Raw genomic sequence first — 16,872 nt, 5'->3', positions numbered from 1 at the left:
AAAAAGTGGGCAAGGAAAAGCCCCCTAAAATGAAAAGGCTGTCTTCAAAATCTTTAAGGTTTGGCCCCTTCAGGAATTATATTATTTGCGAGCATTTAGAATGAGCTCACAATGGTTTTTGATGCAATCCTTTTCGCAGTAGTTTTAGAGGAATAATCTTCCCAGCATGAAGATCACGTTCCCTGAATAGATATCCTGCACTTCCATACCCTGCTTTCATTCATTCAAACAAATAGCTTTAACACAATTCTGCACAATGGAAACCACTACCCTTTCATTACCCCTGTTGAAACTGAGAACTATCTCTCCTCCTCTTGTTTTTCCCATCCTCTCTCCTCTTTTTTTTTCCTCCTTCACAACTCCAGTCTTAGTGCGGGTGTTCACTAATAAATATAAATGTTTGTGATTAGCATCTCTGCAGCACAGGTGCATGTTTGTTGCGAGGGGAGGCTTGTTCATTAATTTTCAGCCATGAAAAGTGCAGTGCGCCATGAACGGAGAGTCCAAATCGCGCACACTGATAAATGAACGCACAGATTGTTAATGTACCATTGTAAGGCTGCTGCCTCTACCAGCTTTGAAAAAAAGGGGCCTGCTGCCAAAAGCAGGGCTGAGCGCACACACCGGCATAAACACAGTCTGAGAGGTGTGGCAGGACTCCATTCAGAGGTCTAGATTAAACTGAAGAGAGCTTTAAATCTGGTGTGTTTTTTGTCCATATATCCAAGGATTATTTTGATTATATAGAAAAGACACCCCCTGGCGTGAGGCCTCTGGGTTGTGTTGTCTAATTAGATTTGGTTGAACTGGTATCTGCTGGTAACGACACAGCCAGGAACCCTGTGTCCTGGTGTAAGTGTGCGTTGGCTTGTTCAGCTATGTGGACTGGGCTTTGCAGATTAAAAAAAAAAAAAAAAAAAAAATAGGAAATTGAATTTGTTTGGGTTTGTCTTAAGAATGCGCATCCTCCATGAGGCAGTCGTTCGGAAAAGCTTGGATAGCAATCCTCAAAGTATTGTTCCTCCCCGCATCATGATTGTCATGATCATTATATCATGAGAATGAATTCCCATCGCCAGCCATCAGTCTTTTGTGGACACATTTGCCTGCGTGTGGACACAACATGCGCGCATATCAGAATCACCACATACTGTATAATTTAATTAGATAAAGCATTCTGAATCTAGAAACAATCCTCAATATGTTTTTTGTGAGATACCGTTGCAACTGCAACACTCGCAGCAGACGAGAGAAATACTGAGGAAGAGTAAACAAAGAGAAAATAAATAAAATCTGCCTCAAAAGGAGTTGTTTTTCTGGAACCGCAAAAAAAAAAAAATAAAAATGTTTTATTAGGGGGCTGCTGAACACCTGCCTTAAAATGTCGTTTCAACATCTCCCGAATGCCATTTTGCTTAATTGACTTGGAAATGGCCCAAATGTATTGCTGAATGCGGTCTAATTAATATTAATAATAAATGCCATTATTAACATCAAAGAACATCTGGTGCCCCTGTTTACCCCACCGCCTTATATGTAACACGTTCTGCTGCTGTTTTAATCTCACAAACATTGCAGGGGTAAACAAAAACTTGCATTTCCGTTATTGTGATTATTTTTTCTTGGGTAGGGGGTTCCATAATTCCTCTGGTCTTTGGTCTCATTTCTGTTGCTCAGTGGGGTCAGTAGTACGAGTATGAAAGTAAGTATGCCGTGGAACATTTAGAGCACAGTTGCTCTTTTCCGGTCCTCCCTCTTCCTTCTTCTTTTTTCTTCTTGGTCTAGACCTGGTTGCTGTAATACCTAGGAGATTTCTCAAATCCCCTGTGAATTTCCTTCGAAAAGAAAAAAAAAATAGAAAAAAAGGAAACCAAATTAAAAAAAAAAAAAATTAAAAACACACAAAAAAAAACAATGCACATTAAGCGAGGCTTGCAGTAGGACTTTCTGGATGCCCATAAATCATGGGCCAAATAACTTTAATCTAAAATTTCATTAAGTAGTCCTTGTCAGGTAGTAAAAGGAGGGGGATAATGCAGTGGTGTTTAATGATAATTGGTGTTTGGTTAATAAATTCTGCAAGTTCAGATTACGTTCTAGCAGTGGCTGGAATGCTAGCATCAGCAGTGTAACTAAACCTCAAATTGATTAACTCGCATGAACCAGACGCTCACAAAGATGGCATTGGTCCAAATCAAAAAAAAAAAAGAATGAAGGTAAGGGGGTGCTGGGAGGTGTGTGTCTATGAGAGAGAGAGAGAGAGAGAGAGAGAGAGCAAGCATCAGGCCGGATGGTGTTGTGTTGCTCTGGTGTAAGGAAATCAAGTCCCCCCGGGCGCATTTTTAAAAGCCTAATGCCTTTCAAATGATGTCATCACGTTTTACTCTTTCTCTCTTTCCCTACCACCCTCCCTCTCACCCAATCTCTCTTAATATCTTTCCCCCAAACAGTTTCCGTCCCCCCCACCCACCCCACCCCACGCACACACACACACACACACACACAAACACAGGCAAACACGCACTCACACACACATTCTCTCCCCAATTAGTTATTTGGCTACAGGGAGAGGCCGACGGGCTTCGACAGGAGTCACGTGACACATTAGAATAATGGCCAAGCAAAAAGCAAAACATCTTGTGTTTTTATGACTGATGTGCTTTTTCCCCCCTAGTTTTATTTCCTGAAAGTGATATCATACTAATCAAAACCACAGAGCGTTTAGAGTGCAATGTGTGATTGAAAGAGCACCATTAGGGACTGGCAACTCCCCTGCCCCCACCAACCTGCACCCCTGGCAACATATATGCACACACAATCACTGGCTTTGCTCTTTATTTTTGATGTTGTTGATTTTTTTTCCTTACATTCTTTTTCTTTTTTCTTTTTTTTTGTCTTCCATTAGTGGGAACTGGGTGTGGTCGCTGTAAAAGAGTAGGCAGCGTGCCTAACCCTGGGGTACCCACAGGACGATCTCTGAGCGATCGCTGAGCGTGTGTGTGACTGAGACACACACTCAGAGATCGCTCTCAATTTATATATTTGTCAGTCAGTTGTTGAGGCTGCCTCGGTGGCGCGTCCCCGCGATGCCGATGTATCGGTCGCTTTGTTGCAAGATCCTGGTGACGTGCGGTCAGAAGGGAGCGAGGTGTTTGACTCGCACACACGCACACACACACACACACACACTTGTACATGCATTTGCACTCTCGTACACAGTTAGTCAGAGGGGAAGTGTGTGTACATGAGTGTGAGTGCAGCAGACAGCAGGCAGAGTGACTGATACTCAGCCTGCCTCCCAGATGGCCTGCTCAACTCTGCTCCAATCTGATCTCAGAGCCTTTGTTCTGGCATGTTCCATTATGCCGCCGTGACACCAGTAAAGGCAGAGGGGAGAGGAGCTGGTCTCAGATCAGATACAGTTGAATTATACATGTATTTCTCTTTTTTCCCCCTCTGTGATATTCTTGTACTAGCACAGTCACAGTTCTGCGTTTGTCATGTATTTTTTTTTTCTTTTTTTTTTCTGGGCTAAAGGAAGACAGGAGTTCACAGACAATACGTAAAAACAGTTTGAATGTTTGAGTTTAATGGGAGGATCTGGCAAAGAACGAGTAGTAGTAGACTGAATGTTTAATTAAAAGACTTTCTTTAGCGGTACTGTTCTCGATGTGAGTTATGATCGTTTGTGGGGAATAATGCTGGAGAAGGAGGCTTTGCTTGAAATAAAACGTGTCAACTCAGCAGGGACCTCTGACACTTGCAACAAATTGATCTCAATTTTTTGAGACATGCACTAGATTATCAACACTGATCGTTCTAAAAGATGAAATATTAAATATGAAACAAATCCTAAATCCCCGTTTTCTCTTTACCTGAGACACAAGTCGTTATCTGCGAGTTACATAAATAAATAGCTAATAAGACAGAACATCTGCTACAAGTTTTCTTTTGTGCTCAGTTCACGTGTTGTTCAATGGAAACGGGCCTATATATAAAAAGCCAAAGGCTCACCTGTGACAATCACTTTAATGTTGTGTCTCCTACAGCAAATCTTTGCATAAAAAATAATGGAAGGCAGGGAACGAAAATCAATACTCAGAGGATAGTTACGGCTGGGTGTCAACAGGAGATTCCAGACTCTCTCCACACATCACACACCCCGCTGTGAACGAGGATGCCTAATATACGGTGTGACCTTCAAAATGTCATAAATGTGTTGTGCAATAAAGTGTCAATATTTGTGGTTATATGGAGCAGGATGACTTTTACAGTAATTGGAACAGCCGCATTAAAGCTACGGATCAGTCAACTGATTAAAGATGTGCATGCTGGACACTCAGCCAGAGCCTGGGAATGACGTGCAGTCTTTCACGTGTGCGTGCGTTTGTGTGTTGATGTGTGTGTGTGCATACACTTAAATCACATGCCGACACAGTCGTGAGTAGAGCAAGGGAGCACACCCAAAGTTCTGTTTTACCTTTCTTTGTAGTGTGTGTACTATGTGTGTGTGTGTCTGGAAATGTGTGAAGTCCATTTATTATTGAAGGGCTGTTATATGCCAGGAGAGCACACTCTCATCCTCTCAGTAGTGCGTCTTCCTCTTACAGGAGCACTATTAACCCTGACACACAAGGACATGCATGTATGTGTGTGTGTGACAGAGAAAGGGAGATGCATAGCTTGTGTGTGTGTGTGTGTGTGTGTGTGTGTGTGTGGTCTGTTGTTTGTCCTGCTTCTAATCTGTGTTTTGGATTTTTTAATTTTAGCCCCATCTGGGGTGGGCAGGTGGGCCAGTGTCTGTTACACGATGCAGGGAATCTTTGCCAAAAAGGGATCTGTACAGTAGACCACTCAAAATATGTTTATGAGGGAGCGACTATGGCTACAGTATGGTGCAGTCCTGGACCATGTGCTAGGGGAATTGTATTTCTTTTTATTTAATTATTTCCTGTTTACGGAGCATATTTTAAGTGCATTTCATGCGCATGCAAAAGAAAAGCAAAAATTATTAATAAATAAATGCACATATTTATATATATGTTAGGGACAAAGTTCACATGTTCACAGTGTGCTCAAATTTATGTACACTTTTATTACACACATTTTATATGTATTTTACATTTATTTTAAAAGTCCAGTTTCCCAGACATTTTGGGGAGTTTTACGTGGATACAGTGCATCAGTAGAATTGTCATTTTTCCATTTTAGCGACTCAAAACATTTTATTAGCTGTAATTCAATCAGCCCCTATTTCAACAAATGTGAAAATAATAGACAACCAATGAATGCCCTCCTGTATAACATTTGGACCTGGATCCACAGTTGTGCTTTTAAAACCTCTTTCTCCTTCCTATTACGGCGCACAGAATTAAACCATACAGTTGCCAAACCCAAGTGGAAGCAGTTGGTATTCAGTATCCGCGTATTGTCACAGACTTACATTTAGGTTGCCTTTCAGTCATGATAAATAGCCTTCAGCCTGATAGCAGCCCTGCTGGATGGAGTTGTGTGTTTAGTAGCGATGTGGAAGAGGACTTGCTGACTTGGGTCTTTCCATTCTCTAAACCTTATTTGACTCCCCAACAGAGGAGGGTGAAATGGGGTGGGGAGCGAGAGAAAAGAAAAGATTAGGCTACTGTTAAAAATGTTCCTCATTGTGTCCCGGGGTTGTATAAGTGGGTTGCTCGATTTTGATTCTTATTCTTTCATTCTAGCCCTCGCCCCTTCTCCCTACAGACATAAATCATGCGCCAGATTAGGAAATAAATAGCATTTTCAACCATATTTGGGCATCTTTCGGTCATGCGCTGCACACACGGACAGTTACAGCTTCAGTGTCATCACAAAGTTCAGGAATCCTCACACTGGCTAGTTATTTTGCTTACCATTACACATTCACGTACCAGATGAGTAAATCTTTATAAGGCAGCTGTCCCACAATTAAAGAAAATTATATATAAAAAAAAAAAAAAACAACCACAATGAAAAGAAAAAAAAGAGGGAAAGATTCTGAATTTACTATGAAATCTGTAAATCTCTCCTGACAGTTCTGTGCTGCGTGGGTTTATGTTAAACCGCCTGCTTAGTGACATCCATCAAATGCTTCTGGACTACCAGATATTTTTAATTTTTACAGCTTCAAGATACAAGACATATCAAGCGTATTTTGCATGTTCTTTTTGTTTTCTTTCAAGTCTTTTCCCCACGTTTTGAACTTAACTGCGTCTCTTAAGCCTTTAAATGCGTCACATCAGAGGCTCTTAAGCACCAGGTACAACAAGGCCTGTGTGTACAATCTGATGATGACACATTCACCTCAGATTATGCTGCTGTCAACACATTCCCAGGTTGTCGTCGCTCATCTTTAGATTCGTATTCAGAAGGTGATTGTGTTGATAACAGACTGCTGTTGCACTAAACTGTGCATCATCGTTTTTTTGGCATGCGGAGGAAGTGGTGGAGGGCTGGGTCAAAACTGTTATCACCCTATCATATCTCTGACAGCTACCTGTCAAAATCAGGTCGCAGAAAGAGATGCAAGGATATCCTGCGATGCTGACAAAGCCAAATCTATTTTTCTCTTTCTTCTTCTTCCGTTCAGTCTGTCTTATTTTGCATTGTTAATTTTCACTGCAATCCAGCATATGCTTAATAGGAATGATGATGATAGCAAGGATAAAAAAAGAAGAAAAAAACAGGAGGAGAATGGGAGTAGGTATGTGTGTGTGTGTGTGTGTGTGTGTGTGTGTGTGTGTGTGTGTGTGTGTGTGTGTGTGTGTGTGTGTGTGTGTGTGTGTGTGTGTGTGTGCTTGATTTAAGGGGGGTGTATCTTAGAACCATAGTGTTTCTAAAGAAACTGAAAAGCTTATGAATTGTCAGCGTTCTGTCAGGGAGGAAAATAGCGTGGCCCGTGAACTTGTTTGATGTGTTTGACTTTGTGTGGCGTTCACACATTTGAGCAAGGGAAGCGAGGGACAATGAGAGAGAGAGACAGACAGCGGACAAAGAAGAAAAAGAAAATGTGTTGTGTTGTGATGTGTGGAGGGCGGGTTTGAAGTGGCACTCAACACACCTTCCATTTGTCTCTCCCTCCTTTCGCTGTCTCTGTGCACGCTCCAGATGTCGGGGAGGACTTGGGGAAGGCAGCGGGGAACATTCAGCCGCCTCTGCCCCAGCATCGCGAGCGGTGTCTAGCCTCATCCTCCAAGGATTGCCCCTACTGTGGCAAGTCTTTCCGCACCTCCCATCATCTCAAAGTCCATCTGCGGATACACACAGGTCAGTACAAACACTATCATTTCCCTACCCCTCCTGGGTACAGGCATTGACTGCACTTCTTCAGCAATTAAACATTTATTGTACTTCATGCAAAATTTACTTTACTACTTGTACTGACATTTCTTCTGGGGTTAGACTGACATATTGGTTTATGAATATTGGCCTAATCAGATATTGGAGTCAATCTCCCTCTGATATGATGGATATGATGCAGATTAATTGATTGCATTGACGTTGTCTCTGTCTCTGCCCTAAATAAAGAAAGTCAAAGAAGAAGCTTTAGTACACAGTTCCTCTATCAAACTTATGTGCACAGATGGTCACAGTTTTCAAATCACACCAACACAATGTTCTAAAACTAAGCAGCCCCATAAAAACCCAGTGGTCTCAGCTCAAAAGCTCAACACATATTGCAGTTCTCACCTTAGTCATACTCTTGTTTAGTCCACAAAATATAATCCTTGAGAAATTTCAGTGCGGTTTTATCAGCTGTCAGTTTGGAACACGTTTTCTTCCATCTGACATAAAGCCAAATTAAGAAAACTGTTCCCAAGTAGGAATATGCATTACCGAACAGTGTCCCTCATTTAGGCTTAAGGCCATTGTTATTCTGTTTTTCCTACTCATCATTTCATTGAGCTCTAATTAACACAACAAGGGTTCAGTGTCTTCCAATGACATCATTCAGAGGGCAATTTCACACTCTCTAACTCCCAATAACTTTCAAGGCAAAACAAAGCTGGCCTGTCCACAATTTGGGGATATGTGTGAGATGGTGTGCCTAATAGATTTAGCTTTATTTTTCCATCAAGCGGTCTAACTCCCTGTACTCTCTGCTCAGACATCTCACCAAACATGGCTCAGGCATTTCTGTTATAACCCATCCCCAGGTTACTGCTGGAAGGTTAAGTCTGCAGTCAGAGTAATGATGTGGACTGTGGACAGTAGCCAGGGCTCTAACCCTCTGCAAGGTACAAACGCCCCAATGAGTATCCAGGTTAAAGTCACAGTTACACTATGCAGAGGACACCTTTCAACAAGGACACCTGGTTTTTATTGGAGAGCCTGTGTGTAAAGTTTGTAAGGTGATTCCCTACCTCTCAGTGCATCTGAAATGGAGTTGGATTTTCCAAACTGGGAACGGTGAACTATGATATTTGGGCACCTTGCCATCTAAGTGGTGTAACGCACATAATTATGCTACTGGTAGGGTTTTATTGATGAAGTGAATAGCTGCTTGGCTAATAAAGAACATTCTTAATGTTCTTAATGCTGTATCGTCCAGCATGGATATAATACCAAAAGACATTACAGTTTATAAACCAACTAATTAAATCTAAATAGTACTGATCAGCTGCATTGTTTTCACATGGACATAGATGCAGCTGAACTGAACATTTGCAGGAGGCAGGAAACAAGTGACCAACATGTGTCTGCTGGAGGTACTATTGCGCCATTATGGGTCACCTAAGATCCTTACTTAAGGGTTACTTGGATCACATAAATGCATTAAGAGTACAGCAAAATATTTGTGATTTACAGTAAATTATTTAGAATTCACTTTTGTTTGCGTTTTAGTTTTTTTTTTTATGTCAAAAAAAATTGTTCAATTTTAACTGTTTCGCCTGTTTTGAGAAAAGTGCAGGTTTATCATCATTTTCCTAAATGTTTTTGTCAGTTCACCACCACAATCATGGGACCACAAACAGATTGATTTTTGAGTGGCAGTAGAGACACTTAAATGCTCACAATACCTTCAAGCTCACAGTTATTCTCACTGGCTTTCTTCCTTCTCCCTGCACTTAAAAGCCAGACTAAAACCTGTGCTGCTTTCCTTAACAAAAGGCACATACCTCAGATACAGAATGAAAATGGAAGAAAAAACCCAAACTGTAGCATCAAAACGTATCCGGTGTATATTCACCAAATTAGATTTAATATGTTAAATAGCACATCCACACACCTTAGCCATCACCAGCTGTACTGTAGTAGCTGCTGGTTTTCAGGGGCATCTGTTATCTGGTGGCGAGTTATGTCTGCTTTGAGTAGTACAGAAAGTATACCCATGAGGGCCATATTTTACTGTGGAGGAAGTGGAGACCTCAACCCAGGCCTGGCGTTAACTCATTTATAAAAGCACACTAGTGGGTTGGTCTAATTTCATACAGTACATTTGTTTTTTCGTGTCACAAAAAATACAATATAAAGTGAGAAAGTTTGGTAGGTACGTTGCCTTTTAGAATGGAATGTATCTTTGGATATGGGCCTATCTAAACACGGTGTTAACTTAGTCTTCCACACGTGGGGAGAAAAAGAGCTTGATGCATCCCCAACATGTGGCCTTTAAATCATCACTATAACCTAATCATGGCATCTCCACTGTGACATCCTGATTACATCCACAAGATGACTTTTACAGCGGCTAAAGATCCTCTCTCTGCTCTGGTGACAATGCAGAGAAATTCACAGATGACAGCCAAGCTCTCCTTCATCCTAATGTAATGTGAGTGACACAATGGAGTTGCTTACCAAGCCGGTCGAGGCGGCATTGTGCAACGCAACACGGAGATTAATGAGCGACTAACGCCAGCTTGAAAGGAATGAAGTGAATTTAAATTTCTCAAAAAGTTAAAGAGCTAATGTTACAGTATTAATTTCCTCTTGAACAGTGAGTGGGAAAATATCCATTAGCAAAATTAACCACAGTTTTCTAGGTAGCTAACATTGTGCGGCAGTGGCACTACAGTGTGGGGCCAGAGCTAATGAACACACTGCAGAGGGTGATATTTCATTATACAAATTAATGCTCACATTTTAATGGGAAAGTCACATAATGAATCTAGGCTTCAGTGACAGCAATTAGAGGCCCAGATTGTCCCCTTCTGGACAAGGCACTATTTAGCAGTAAGCAGCTGTGTGTAAAAAATAAAAAGGTCCTCGCTCTTGACAATAGCCACACATAACTTCAGGCAGGGCCGCATAACCAATAAGAGCCCCTGCTCACCTTTAAATGAAGAGAGAGGGAGACAAAGACGTGGAGAAATAGAAAGAAGAGAGGCAGGACGTGCCCATGTCACTTAACCTTAACCTAACCTTGTAATCAGGATGAATCAAGAGGGACCTGTGATCTCCCTCTCCATTTTTCTCACTCCTTTGGGCCCTCTTTCTTCCTTTTCCTTCTATCTTTCCATATCTCTCGGCTAATACATTTTTTTTCTCTCTATTTCTCATTGCTGCTATAGAGTATCTTTCATACGGTAACAATGCTATATTTAATGTACACTGTTGCCCATAAAGTTGGAATCATTTTGTTTTCACACACATTCATTTTTTTTTATGCCTTTTTATATAAATTGTCACAGTCATTTCACAAGAAGAGGTCAAAAATATTTCAACTCAACTTTATGGGCAAAAGTGTATTTGCTATTTGGTGCTGACAAAATGTCCAAAGCTTTTTTGTGCATTTATTTGAATTTACATCTCACCATTACCAGCACTTAACCACTGAAGGATAACAATGGCCATATACAGCGTACATATATATATGTGTAAGAATTAAGTATTAAAACGTTGCATGTACTTGTTACACCGTATGTAACACAGATCTTTATTAATGTTGAAAAATTATTAAAAGCACATTAGTAAGATGCACTGCTGCATTGGATGACTGGAATGCATTTTGATTAAATCTGAGATACACCATCTTGGGGCTGGAAGTACTTATATTCAATTTTGTATTAGCTAAAACAATTCCTGCAACAATTGTACTATTTACTCCTTTGAGTAACAGTTTGAGAAGACAGGAAATACCTTTGTCCTTGTTTAAAATTATATATTTGGAAATTATGGACAAATAGACTCCTGCAGGCTTGTGTTTATATGCGGGGGTCAGTTTTCCTTGAATTTCCATGAATTGTGGTGTTAACCTCAGCAGCACTAGAGGCATTCTCTAATCTACCTTTTACTGATTCACTTAAAACAGCTTCTTCTGTGATTCAGTTTCACATCAATAACATCTAAGTCTGTTTTTTTTTTTTTTTTTTTTTAACTTTTTTTTTCCGTCCTTCTGGCCAAATGGAAATTCATCTTCCAGTATGTCATATCTATTAAGCCATTTTAATTGCCCCTCTGTACAGGTTTGGGGTATTTATCTTTACTTGTTTCTATGGTGCTGTCATAATTCACACAAAGCCAGACGAAATCCCTACATCCAACATGAAGTGCAAACATACTGTGGAAAAGCAGATCTCAGTACAGCAGTCCAGAAAAGGCTGATTTATAGCCACAAAGGTGCCACTTAAATGTTTATGTGTTCTAGTTTTTCAAGTCCTAGCTAAGAAAGCCAGATAGGTGAATTTGTTATCCATCTTTCTTTCACCTTTGTTGGGGTCAAAATGTCAAAAGTAGTTAAAAAAAAAGGAAAAGTGAAGACGGAGAACAGCAAAAAGTTCACCATTCTATTTTTAACTCCACATAGCAATTTCCTGGTTTTGTGGCGGCAGTGATCTGTCATGTGGCTGGGAGGTTGTGCTGTTTGCGCTGATATCAATTAAAAGTGGATTAACGGGTACATAATGACCTTTAGCAGTAAATTGTGTGTAATGTTGCAAGGCAGGATACAGTATATTCCCCAGATGTCACACCAGGCCCCTGACGTATGATGGAGCAGATGTCTTAGCCAGTCCAAATGGCCCTCTAAGACACAAACACACACACACACACATACACACTCATATACACACAGGCTCAGGCTGACACGCATGCATAAACATGTGTTCACACACATTCCAAATGGTGAACACACACGTACATAAACACAAGGAGACTCAGAAATGCACGTGTCGTCTGTCTCACTTGCTCCAGATATTGAAATGCTTAATTTTAATGGAAAACTGGTATAAACTGATCACTCACTGACAGCATTTGTGTTTGCTTTCAGTGCGCTCTGTAAACATCAAGGGACGGTGTCAAACATACAATTGTCTGTGCTTTTTATTCTAATTTTAGATATGTAGATGGTACATTAATCTTTATTTTCCCCCGTGAACATTAACAACCTCTTATAAGGAAAGAGAAGACAGAGGTTGAAAAAAAAATCTGATCAGTCTAATTTCTGTCTAATTTGGCTCCTAGAATATCATTTTGTCCAGTTAGACGAATTGAGAATGATCATTTGCATCAGGGACGTTTCCTTATTAAATCAGCACTGAGCCTCTGTTCGGCAGCTCACAGGAGAAGCACTTATTGGGTTAAAAGCTCATCTCGTATGGTTTATTTTAAATATACTCTATGCTTCAAAGCCACTCTGGTGTAAGAGAAAAGATATCAAATCACTGTCTTTCTGTGTATAGTCAGGGTTATCTGTATCTCTGCGTGCTCTCTCTCTCTCCTCTGTTTCTCTCTTTTTCTTTCTCTCCGCTCTCTTCAGCATTTCCACCTTCAATTTTCTTTTGTATAGCTTCCTATTCTTTCCTCTCCTGTATCAATATTCTATTGAGTTGGTGTTTGTGGCCCTTTATTTGAGAACTCTGCAGTAGGTCTGCAGATCGCAAAGTCTTTTTCTGGAATGGTGCCCTCTAAATAATGATAAATTACTTGAGCAGTATGCCATTTGCTAATTATATCCATGATTTACTACACAGCCCGACTTAAATCATTCAAACCAGCCTTGCGTAACAATGCCTTTTTTCCTTTATAAAATGGTTTCCATGTGTATAATCTAAACATTTTATTGGCATACTGTATATATAGAAAGTGCATACAAAACACTACAATCATCCGATCCCCTTTTATTTCTTTTTCCACAAATCCGCCTCTTTTTTTTTCTGCACACAGTCGTTGTTATCCTTCTAAGCGAAATTCCACTCTGGGAACTTTTTATATGTATATATTTATAAAAAAAAAAAAAAAAAAAAAAAAAATCAAGCTTAGCGTTTTTCTCTCTCTGTTCATTGTTTAATGAATCCAAATCTGGCTCAGACTCCAAGCCTATTATAATTGCTAGCAGGATGTGTTCTATTTCAACATCAGTATCATTCCAATGGAAGATCCACTTCTGGCAGAATAATACTGGTGTTATACTATTATCAAGAATATTCATGAATATGGATGTGCAGCATAAATAAATATATGTAAATGTTACACAACAGATTTACCCTCTCTTTCACCATGATATAAATCACTTTGATCTGTGTATCCTGTACTGAATCATATTGTTCTTTATCACAGAGCTTCACTGCAACAAACATGTGGTCCACACATTTCGCCTGCATATTTCTTTTCCCATTTTCTTATTCTCGCTTTGTGGTCTAACATCCATATTTTATTCTCAGTTCATTGCAGTGTAGCAGTGGTCGGAGTGATACTACACTGTGGCTGATTTATGCTTCTCAAGATAAACTGCAAATAGGGAATGTCCGAGAAATTGCACTCTCATCGCTAAGGCACAGGCCTGACAGCAAACAAGGCCAGAACAGAGGCATGATGACCCCACTGCACACACACACATTCTTGTAGAGATACATGGAAACAGGCACCGAGACCTAGCCGCACCCTCAGCCCCATGCAAGCACAGATAACATCGAGACAGTTGTGTTGTCAGTTGAAAATATTATCTCTTGTAGTGGACTGAAAGCACCATATGGTGAAATGTTTTTATGGTGTTGATATGAGTGATGGCTCACTTGGCGGAGCTGGATCGACCCATATTCAGATGCCTACTCCACACCCCCACTCTGGTCCCAGTACACACATGCACGCATCAAGTGGAGCTGAGCCGATGACTGGGAAAAGAAAAAAAAGATAGAATTGTTGGTTGAAGGAAAAATATTATTGCACTTATTTTTACTCCTAAATTTCTTCTTGCCCTATGTTACCTCTTTTTGTTTAAACTTTATTCTCACAATCTTTTTTTCAGAAATTAATCTTGCCTGCATTTTGATGCCAACTGAAAGTGAGGCATGCAACATATAATCTTTTTACAGTAGTTAATGAAATCCTATCATTTTTGTGAGTTCACTTGACCTAATTTTCTTTGTTCAGGGAGGTTACATGACCCTAGGGTCCACACTCCCTGCTCCAATAAATAGATTTTGATACCAAGTCAATGTAATAAGCAGGTTAATTATTCACTGTTTTCACTGTCTTTCCTTTCTGTTTCTTTGTCTCTTTCTTGGTTTCTCAGGAGAGAAACCCTACCGGTGCCCTCATTGTGACTATGCCGGCACTCAGTCTGCCAGTCTAAAGTACCACCTGGAGCGTCACCATCGCGAGCGTCAAAACGGCTCTACTTCATCAGGCCCATCTTCTGGCCACACCCCTTCTTCTGACCATAAGGACGATCATGGGAAGACAGGAGGTGGCATCTTTGCCCGACCAGATGTCCTCCGTAATGTTTTCAAGGGCATGCCTCCCAACTTAGATTTCAGGGCAGGTCCATTGCTACCACATCAGTGGGCGTCAGCTGGCATGATGTCTTCTCATGACAGAGATCGTGAACGAGAGCGTGGAGACCGCCGTTTTGACTCCTCAGCAGAAAACATGAAGACTGCCGATGGCCCATCCTCCATGGTCTCATCAGTGACTGAAAGTGCCGCCAGTTTCTCTGACCTGAGCAGGGCTTACCAAAGCATGATGGGAAATGGAGTCCATTTTCAAGGTTCACTCCAGGCTTTCATGGACAATTTTGTCCTTAGTTCCATGAAGAAAGATATTAAGGAAAACCAGAATGCAGCCCAGCTCCAGCCCCAGCGCTACCACGATAATGGTGAACCCAAAGCCAAGCGAGCAATCTCAGATGACCAGGATAGAGAGGAAAAGACTGAAGCCAAACAGAAGTCAGAGCCTGGGAAACCTGGTTCCCAGTATGAACCACTTGATCTGTCTGTATCAGTCCGGCCTGAGTCTGCTTCTGGATCTCTCCCCGGCTCATCAGTCACCATTCATGATAATGTGGCGTGGCATGGCTGCCTCTTCTGCTCCTTCTCAACCTCCTCATTGGAGCTCATGGCTCTTCACCTCCAGGCCAACCATTTGAGTAAGGCCCAGCTTCAGCGGTCTGATACAGGCAAGGAGCTTCATCGAGAGGGTTCGCCTACCACTTCCACCATTCTCCCCTCCAACAACAAGACGTCTGGTGTGGCTCTTGACAGAGATGGAGATAGAGATGCAGAGAAAAGCCAGGGAGGCTGGAACAACCACATGGACCAGCCATACAACCCCTTCCAGAGTGACTTCTACAGAAGATTTGGTGGCTTGTATGATGGATCCCCAAGGACCAACCAGAGCCTTCAAGGGTATATAGGCCAAGCAGATCAGGGCCTCGACCTACCTAACCCTTTGACTTTTGGAGGAGCATCTTCTGCTGGTGATGATCACATTGGTGAGAGAGGCTCCAATGGAGATACTGAAGATGACCGTGTTGGATCAGATGAGGAGGTTGTAAAGACGAGGGTGCACAGTGCCAGTGAGACCCCCTCCACCACCCCCAAGAGACAGCAACAACAGAATCACTCAGATGAAGAGGAAGATGAGGGAGGAGCTGCTGAAGAAGATGAGGACAGAGATGAAGATGGGCAAATGGAGATGGAGAGAGAGGAAGAGGGAAGTCCAGCTTCAGACCATCTCCACACCCATCCCAAACAGCTCCAAGATGAATCCCCCCTACCTTCAAGGAGTGGAGCTGGTTTGGCAACATCTTCCTCCACCATGACACCACTTTCTCTGGTTCCACAATCCCAGAACCAAACTTTGCCCCTAGAGAAGCAGTGGCAGCAGGGCCTGGGCCTCTTGTCTCCCGGGGGTCCTTCAGGACTGTTAAAGGCTGAGCAGCAGACCCACCTAGAACAGCAAATGAACATGCTGTCTGTCCTCAGAGCCTACAGCAATGACAACCTCCCAGCATTCAACGGCCTGGTAGGTGGAGCGGGAGGAGCACCCCCAGGGGGCATGAAGAGGTCAGATGCACCTGGTGAGTGTGTTTAACCCCTACCAGCACCACACATATTCACTGACATCAAACTGAAACCCAAATCACATTTTCCCACCACTGCATACACATAAACACTAAACCTTCAAGACAAACACATATACATTTTTTGCCTGACACCCACAAAGGAATCTCACTCACTAAATGCCTCAAGATTGGCTCTGAAGTGATTTCAGCCTTATTTCAAGCAAGTTTAGAAGCTATCAGCCTGGCGACTAGCAACAGATTAATCTTTATTACACGTTTATATTACTGGGAGTGCAGTGTCTCCCTCCCGCTCCACAGCATGGGGGGAATAACCCTGGATGAGTCAGAGCAGGACCTCAGCTCCCTGTGCCATCTCCTCCACATGTCTCTTAACTATCTTAGCTCTCATAAAGCCAGCTCCCAAAAGCCCATTACTTTATAAGACTCGTCGATCTATGACCCTGTGAAAAATGAACTGTCAACTTTCATGATTCTGCTAAGGTTATAGCCGCTCCTTGAGACCGAAGAAGGAAGTCTTTTTTTCTCTCTCTCTCTCTCTCTTTTACAATGCGCTCTTGCTGTTTAGGGGTGGTTGCAAGTTGCTTAGTGTCTCTATAGGAAGAAGTAAAACCCAGTGT

General features: G+C 41.7%; 1 protein-coding gene across 7 annotated transcripts in view; it reads left to right on the top strand.

Moving 5' to 3' along the window:
* Positions 1 to 16,872, top strand: part of znf536 (zinc finger protein 536) — a 190,286-nt gene that overhangs the window by 120,376 nt on the left and 53,038 nt on the right. For all 7 annotated transcript variants that reach the window (XM_047579907.1, XM_047579905.1, XM_047579908.1 and 4 more), the window contains 2 exons: positions 7,123 to 7,281; positions 14,465 to 16,249. In XM_047579907.1, coding sequence (XP_047435863.1) covers positions 7,123 to 7,281; positions 14,465 to 16,249 — 1,944 coding nt within the window. The remainder of the gene's footprint in view (positions 1 to 7,122; positions 7,282 to 14,464; positions 16,250 to 16,872) is intronic.

The sequence above is a fragment of the Mugil cephalus genome, chromosome 3 (assembly GCF_022458985.1).
Source record: "Mugil cephalus isolate CIBA_MC_2020 chromosome 3, CIBA_Mcephalus_1.1, whole genome shotgun sequence".
Classification (NCBI taxonomy): Eukaryota; Metazoa; Chordata; class Actinopteri; order Mugiliformes; family Mugilidae; genus Mugil; species Mugil cephalus.
The sequence above is the reverse complement of the archived record's forward strand: the minus strand, read 5'-3'. Positions and strand labels throughout refer to the sequence as shown.